This window comes from Diabrotica undecimpunctata, chromosome 11 (genome assembly GCF_040954645.1).
Source record: "Diabrotica undecimpunctata isolate CICGRU chromosome 11, icDiaUnde3, whole genome shotgun sequence".
NCBI classification, from domain to species: Eukaryota; Metazoa; Arthropoda; class Insecta; order Coleoptera; family Chrysomelidae; genus Diabrotica; species Diabrotica undecimpunctata.
Genome location: NC_092813.1, coordinates 23,317,862 through 23,327,006, shown reverse-complemented (window position 1 = coordinate 23,327,006; position 9,145 = coordinate 23,317,862). Strand labels below are relative to the sequence as shown.

At 30.5% G+C, this 9,145-nt stretch overlaps 1 protein-coding gene across 1 annotated transcript; it reads right to left on the bottom strand.

Annotated features, from left to right (window-relative positions):
- Window positions 1-3,640: 3,640 nt before the first annotated feature.
- LOC140452767 (uncharacterized) lies at window positions 3,641-4,267 on the bottom strand. The gene has a single exon (XM_072547094.1). It carries the CDS (start codon window positions 4,265-4,267, stop codon window positions 3,641-3,643), a length of 627 nt encoding a protein of 208 aa, XP_072403195.1.
- Between the last annotated feature and the right edge of the window lie 4,878 nt (window positions 4,268-9,145).

Genomic DNA, 9,145 nt, shown 5'->3' with positions numbered 1-9,145 from the left:
TTACATTATAGACGTACTATTAGTAACGTTTGTATATTTCTAGATCCGACTTACATTCCGTTAGATATATTTAAGTCTTTTTTCTTAAATCAATATCTATGTGTCTAATATTTTGATAAATTAAAAAAAATATTTTAGGATATTTATTATTTTTAATTATTTTAAGAAAGTATAAGGAGATAAGTCAAGTTATAGTTGAAATGGACATAAAATCATCTTGGTAAAGGGGGTTATGTAGATTTATACCCTTATGCTCGGTAGTAACTTGACTAACAGTATGTGCACTCTAGTGTTAACTGCAGTTATTTCTACTTACAACGGGCAACCACAATAAAGTAACGAAAATATTTTGTTCTGAATATAGCATTAACAGAACAAGAAATAAAAAGTAAATTTTTTCAAAAAGTTTATTAAACATGAAGGTTTCTACAGCAATCTGATGATACGTTTACAAATTAACAATTGATCAAGATGATACTTAGAAAGAGAATTAAATGCGCATTCTAAACACAAAATAAAAACATATATTCTATATAATACGAATATTTTACACAAATTACACAAATTACAAAAATATTTTTCGGAAGCTGTTTCTTTAAAATAATAAATTACACAAAAATTTTGTTTTAGAATATTTTATTAAAAATTGTCATCACTAAAATAATTATCTATGTCTGGATCTGTGTCAGCAGTATTATCCAGAACTTGTGAATTTCGTGGGATTTGGGCAAGTCCACGATAAAATTCTTTTGCACTCTTATTAACTAACTCAATAAGGTCTAAAAGATCGCTTACTTTTTTCACTTATTTGTCTTAGCTTATCATACAAATTATGTAAAGTAATGTTCTTGATATCGATGGGTGTATCTTTTTTTGTGTTCTAAAATTTATTTCTTGAAATGGCTCATATTCCTGAAGCGATGTTTTAAAATTAATAATACCAAATTCCTTGGTGTATCTTAGCCATTTCATATTTCTCCAGCAAATTTCAGTCTTATTGTCTGTCTTCTTTCTCTTTATTAACATTCCTTAGAATATATTTTTAAAATTAAAAAAAAAAGATTTGGGATCATTTCAACTACCGTAAACTGTTTGGTTTGTTTTCTCTGTTTTTTGTTTTTGTTTAGCGGTAGTAGTACGTTCTGTTCCTGCAGATCTTACTAAGTTATACCAATATCTAGGTACATGGATAGGAAATAAGCATTTTTTTTTAACTTTTCTATTGTTGCGTGATCTACTTCACACTCCACGTTAGTATATCCAGGCACTAAAAATTTATGATCAATTACCTTTAAGTTATTATTTTGACTTATTAAAAGCGTAAACATTGGTGCCACAAATAAGTTTTTATTTTGTCCGCCACAAGTATCATCTATTTCAGAAGGTAAATTGAAAATATGATAAATCACTACCATTATAATGTACTATAAAATAAAACCTCTTTTTTTAATAAAACATCGATCATTAGTACGTCAAAGTAGAAAAGTTACAAAATGAGTACATACAAAACTATTTACCATTGGTTAAAAAAGTGTAGGATTTTTCTTTATCCGAATCAAAGGCTGGGTAGGTATGAACGTAATTTACTGATATTTCAGTCTTGTTGGGAACAATCGGATTCAAATCTGAAAATAACGGTAAATCAGTAGGTATATATAAAGTATTATAAAAAACTTCACCCTACATAAAACATGCAGGCTTATTTTCTCCAATGTTCTAACTAATTAGGACTATAAAAATATTTAAATGTATTTAAAAATGTCAATAAACGTATCCTCTCCTATCCTGGTAAAAAATATTTTACCAGGATAGGAGAGGAAATATGGATCCTGTAAGACCACTTCATTTTAAGAATAAAATAATACCACAGTATATTGCTTAAAAAGAATAGCAATATACTGTGATAATACTCACTATATTTTTTTTTCTCATGACCACGATTTTCTTTATTTTCATCTAGATAATTCCCTGCGAAACAAAATCACAAAATATTATTTAAAAAATTTAAATATATTGGCAATTAACTTACTTGTATTTGATGGCTTGTAATCGTTATTGGCGTTGTTTAAACACCTTGATACAAGCCCTTTAGTTCATTCGCGAATGGAGGAATAATAATTGTTATTTCGAGTTGCCATCGCAGTGAACGTTCTTTGCATGTGCTCTCTTCCCAATCTAGACAAGTACTGCCAAGAAACTGATACTGATACGAATATGATTTGGGTGGACACCGCATTCTTGCAAAAAGGGATAACTTTGTATATCCTAGCGATACTTTCATATATATTTCTTCTATCACATTCCGGTAAAAGGGGATATCTTGATTTAATGCCTTTTACTAGCACACATTTCGAATAATTCTCAAGTTAACATGACTTAAATCGTTTTGCTTTTCAGTTAATTTCATAATGTTAGAAAATATGTGCACATATACCATTTTACTAGTAATTACTATTTTGCACTCCAGAAGATATCTTTAGTTATATCCTTAAAACAGTCGTAACGATTAAATTGTAGCCAAGTTACCCCTTTTTGATAAATAATAATATTTTAATTAGTAAACTTTCACTTAACTCTCTTTATCAAGATTGAGCAGAATCAAAAATGCTGTCGAATGGTATACATAACACTCTTTTGCAAAAAATCGACTTATCCCCTTTTGCCTTCCAGCCACAGATGTGATCTTGGGTCTAATAATATTGTGACCTACTCTTATCGATACACTTCTGTCTTTGTATAGATTTGATAGTAAATGTGCTATCGATTATTTTGGAATGCCAAGAAACACAAGTTTATCACAGAGTATATTTAAATCAATATTGTCATATGCACTTTTTATGTCAATAAACAATGCACCTGTTGTCATGGAATTAGAAAAACCAATTTGTACATCTGTAGTCAGACGAGCTACTGCATCCGTGGTTCCATAGCCTTGTTTATATCCAAATTGTGTTGCTGGTAGAATATTATGCCGCCTTAACCAAATTTCCATTCTCAATTTTGGAATTCTTTCAAATGTTTTAAAAATGCATGACAATAATGTTATTGGTTTATATGATTTCAGATTATCTTTGTCTTTTCCCGGTTTTAGAATTAATATAACAACGCAATCATTAAATGTGTAAGGGGATATTCCAGTTTGCAAAATACAGTTATAAATATATAGTAGTAGTCTTTTAACCAGTACACCCATTTTTTGTAACATAATGTAAGAAATCTGATCTGGACCTGGAGCTGTGTTTTTGGATATCTTGATAGCATATTCCAGTTCAGATGATGTTATTTCTTTTAATAAATAATGTTCTTCTGGATTTAAAGCCATGTAAGGTATATGTTTGTCAACAAATGGTGGACATACCTTCTGAAGAATATCTTCTGCAACTGCGGAAGGAGCATGTTTGATGTTTGCGTTTTTGTTGTTTAATTTGTTAGCCATCTTCCATATTTGAGTTGATGGGCAACTAGAGTTACGACTGGACCAAAATTTAATCCATGTTGTTTTGGCTTTGTGTTCAAACATTTTTATAGTTGTAGCTTCTATCTTTTTATATTCAAGAAAGGTATTCAGTGTAGATGTTGTTTTGTATTTTTTAAGAGCATTCTTCTTAAGCTGTATCTGTGTATTACATTCATCATTCCACTAAATTGATTTTTGTCTATGTTTAGGACTGAAGGGTACGTTTTGGGGGATAGAAGCTTCGCTGCTTGTATTAATTGCTCTATTCAGATTAAATGCCATTTCATTACAGTTTTCAGAGTATACAACATTCTTCAGTTCCATTTCAAGGGTGCTATGAAACAATTCCCAGTTGGCCTTCTCTAATTTCCATTTCGTTGTTGAATAGACAACAGAAGAGGGTACATCAATATTCAACTTGATGGAAATAATATAATGATCAGATCCAAGAGTTTTATCCGATGTTTGCCAATGTGCTAGTGCAATTAGTCTAGGAGTTATTAGCGTTAAGTTTACAGCTGATTTTGTAGAGTTTGGAGGGGTAATTCTAGTCGCCGAACCATCGTTTAGAAATATTAAATCCATATCAGTTAATGCATCAATTATTCTATTGCCATCAGTATCATTTTTTGGAGAACCCCATACCGCATGATGGGCGTTGAAGTCATCTCCTAGTACCGTCTCTCCTTCGAGTGAGGAACACCAATTAAAAAGCCGTTCCCATTCTCGGATGCTAATATTCTTGTCAGGTTTATATAATAAGATTATATTAATTATTCTGCCATCAAAATCAATTTTTACACCACACATTTCCAATGTTTTAACATTTATAATATCCAATATCTTATACTTATTTATCCGTAGGCCTAAAAATATAGCTATACCTCCAAATCTACGATCTTGACGATCTTTTCTTATAATTTGGTATCCCTTATAAACAATGTTGTGTTTTGTCTTATAACATGTTTCAGATAAAATTGCAATATTAATAGCATTCGAATACAGAAATTGTTAAAAAGATTGCGCATTAGATACAGTAGAACGACTATTCCATTGAATTATATTTCAATTATTTGAACTGTTAGGATCCATTGGATTTGGATAAATTTTCCAATAGATTTATATGTTTTTTAATTAAATTTTGATCATTGTCTATATAATCTTTGCAATTTAAAACATCAGAGAGAAAGCTGAATAGTATATTAGTAATACCTTCAACTATTTTTTCTTTATGTCTCATGAACTCATCCCTGTAAGGATTTGATAAGATTGACGAACTGGCTGTACTTTTCTCAACTCTTTCATTATCAATATAATCGCTCTCATTCAGTTTTCTTTTTTTAAAAGATTCAGAACTGTTACTTGATGTGGAATTTCTTCTCACAACTCTCGGTTTAGAGATACTGCACACTGAAGGTACATTAACATTTTTGGAAGGTAGCGGAGGAAAACTACTAGAATCATTAGCTAGTAACGAAAATCTATTATTAGTTAATATGTTTGAATAATAATTTGGATTGCTTTGAACTTTTTCAGCTTCCTGAAACGAGATATTTTTTGTTGCCATAATTACCTTAATTTTACGTTGTTTAATATATTCTGAGCATTCTCTTGATAGTGCCGAATGTTGCTGACCACAGTATAAACATTTAGTTCCCACAGAGCAGTCCTTATTATTATGATTTTCACCACAGTTTTTACAACGCTCTTTCCCATTACATTGTTGTGTCATATGTCCATATCTTAAGCATTTCTGACACTGTATAACAGGATATATGTACGGTTCCACTGGAAAAATGCAACTATTAATTATTATGACTTGTTTTGGTAAAGAAGCTCCGATAAATGTTATACATACAAATTGTCTAGGTACTAGTTTTGTTTCATTTGTTTCTGTAGTGACTCTACGATTTAGTCGTTTTATTTCTTTAATATTACTATTTGGATTCTCACTTTTAAGTTTTTCCAGTAGATATGTTTCGGTAAACCCTGTATCAATTGAACGTATTAAACCTCGACGTTCCTCAAAAAACCGTGGTATATAAGCAATTAAATTGTTGACTTCTAAAAAGTCGCCACTTACAATGTTATTAGCAGAAGAAGCATTATTTAAAATTACCTTAATTTTATTCCTACCAATAGATTTAATTTCAGTAATATTATTTTTAAAATTATTTGTATGTAAATAATGTCCAACTCTTATCGGATGTAATTTACCGATATTTTTATCGATAGACTCTACATACACAACGAATGGGCCAGTATCACACAACCTATATCGTATGTTTTTATCGTAATGTTTTCTGATAAGACTCAGATCATTATCATTTTTATAATCGTTTGTTATTGGAAACGACTCACCAGATAATGATATAGTTGTTCCACCAGGATCATCAATCTCCTTTCTAACTACTTCCATTTCACAAAATAAACTTTGTCTTCACCACTATACTTATCGTAAATACGTCTACTCTCGTTAAAAGCTTAGATGGAACTGAGGAAAATATATATAAAAGGGATATTTAAAGACAACGAAAGAATGGAAACAATGGAATCAAAAAGTATAAATAGACATACAATTACCAAAGGGGAAATTGAAAAAGCAGTAAAACGTATAAAAAATGATAAATCCATGGGAACGGATGAAATACCAGAAATATTAAAACTACTAACAGAGAATCACATTGATGTTAGTAGAATTATTCAGTGAAATTTAATATACTAGGAAAATTCCGAAAAATGACTAATATCTAAGTTTATTCCAATATTCAAAAACACTACGCAATAAAATGTGAAGAATATAGAACAGTTAGCTCGATAAACTATGTTTCAAAAGTCTGCATGTGAGTAATACATAAATGTGTATGACTGTAAGTTAGAGAAGACTTTGGCACTAGAGAGATATTATTTACTATACAAACACTCATATAATGGTGTCGAGATGTAAACTGTGACGTATTCATATGTCTTGTTGACTTCAAGTTGAATTCTTCGACAAACTACAACATAGAAGTCTTACAAACATATTACGAAACAGAGAAATAGATGATCAGGATGTAAGAATAATACGGGGTAACGGATAGTACTCTTTTACAGTTTCCAGTAAAAAACAGACTATTTCTGGGCTTGGTAACCCTGCCCCTACACCAGCTACTGTTTCTAAAAAAATAGGTTCCAATTCTATACTCCATATACTTCCTTCCCTTCCCACATCTCGGCCAGACGGTCCTTAAATATTCCCGATGGAGAGCAGCTGCAACCGGAAGTACCAAGATAAGAGGCACATATATACCATATACAAAGTTAAATATAAAACTACTATATAGATATATATATATATATATATATATATATATATATATATATATATATATATATATATATATATATATATATATATATATATATATATATATATATATATATATATATATATATATATATATATATATATATATATATATATATATATATATATATGTATATATATATATACAGTAGACTCCCTCTATAACGAGAACTGAAATGACAGACTAATTACCTCGTTATAAGCCGATCTCGTTATATCAGACAATAATAATACTGTGCATACATATGAATCTGTAGTTTTCTAAACTATTAACTTCCTATAGTAAAGCCATTCGGAGCAATATAAGATGCTAATAAGTATTGTTTGAATGGCGTTTTTGAAAAAAAGTTATTTACTTTTATTGTCAATGAAATATATTAAAACATAAAAGAGTTGTTTACTTTTATTATCAATGATATACGTTAAAACAAAAAATCTGTACTTATATTTATTTCCAACTACATAATGTATAAAGCGTATTTTCAAGGATAACATAAACTATTGCTTCTGCAATTTTAAGAACTCTGTCATTTTTAACTGCTTTAAATGGTCCAGTATCATTCTATCATATTTTCTAAAGATGTGAAACAGTTGTATTTATTCATTGTAAAGAAGTTTATTGCGGGCTGCAGTTAAGTTTATTGAGGGGCTCTTTGAAAAGGTATTTATTTATAGCCACGACCCGACCAAAAACGTAAAAAACACGTTTTTGGATCTTATTCTTTCTCGTTATAACCAAATTTGCCTCATTATAGACGGTTATAGTTCAATAGAAATTTCACGGGACATCTAATGTATCTCGTTATAAGCGATACCTCGTAATAACCGTGTTCGTTACAGAGGGAGTATACTGTATATATATATATATATATATATATATATATATATATATATATATATATATATATATATATATATATATATATATATATATATAGTAACTTTGTATTTACACAGCCAACTGCATTAAAGTAAAAATAAGTTGCAGCGACCATCAATGCGTCCACGTCTATTTTGATTCTTATCTACCAGACACGCATATATTTGGAATGATTGACCCGACGGCACACGATGGTTTCGCGTGTGAAGTAGCATAGTTTTTTACTGCAATGGAATAGGACAAGGGAATCCATTGCATGTTATCACTAATTTTGGTGTTTACTTTGGGTGTCTCAAAAAAAAATATACACTAGTGATGTGAGGCCTCAATATACTTGAGTGTATACCTCACTGTTAATTTTAGGTTACTTTACATACTAATTCATTTTACAGAGTCTAGAAGATTAATAGAGGACCTACACAGTTAAGTCACACACGCGGTCAAGAAAGATTGCTCAAGAGATAAAGCTACACACGGTTTATAGAAAGATTGCTCAAGAGATAAAGCTACTTTTGAAAGCAAATCTGTATGCAGATGACTTAGTTGTATATACTACTAGCTGCAACATTACACTAGTCTCAAAAATTTTGAAATCATTTCTGCATAAACTAGAAGACTGGCCCCAAAAAACTGGTTTTACGTTCTCAGGTAATAAATCTCGTTTCATCGTATTCAATAAAAGAAAAGTCAGTTAACATGGGCAGAACATATTAAAAAGCTAGTTGTATCCTGCCAATCTAAAATAAATCTCCTTAAAATGCTATCAAATCGGTCTTGGGGAGCGGACACCATAAAATTGCTGCATATATACCAATCATTAATCCGAATAAACTGAATTATGGTGCAATATGCTATTCAACTGCGAGTAATTATATTTTTTAAAAACTAGACACTACACAAAACAGACGTTTTAGACTTATTCTGGCTGCTTACTGAACTAGTCCCGTTTCAAGTTTTCAGGAAGACAACACATTTCTTTAAATTATGCCGCGAGACTGTTTTCCAACCCTAATAACATAAACTATTTACTTCGTTACAAAGTATATCCATCTACTCATTGCCATTAACAAAACTATCCACCCCTTAAAGAACGTTTAACCAGATATGGATTTGACATGGAGCAGCTGACACATTCTTATCCTACACAACGAACTATACCTCCCCGGACTATTAATTTTCCCACTATTGATATATCCCTCACGGCCTATCCAAAGAGTACTGAAATGATAAAGCAAAACCTAGGATATAAGGTTAGTATGTGACGAGCATGAATATTATTGTTTGGTTTGATGTATATTTTGTCAAGAGTTTGAATGAATTCGTTGTAAGTGTTACAATCGCTTATATATGTATATACTCGTGGCGAAATATGATTTATTAACAGTTGTAGATTAGTATCATTAATATCTAGGGGTGGTACAGCAGCACCATCAGCAGAAACAGCGGGAGTGACAATATG

Bases quoted from the DNA above. Each gene is read 5' to 3' on its own strand.
- LOC140452767 (XM_072547094.1), bottom strand. From the start codon at position 4,267: ATGTGTGGTGTAAAAATTGATTTTGATGGCAGAATAATTAATATAATC.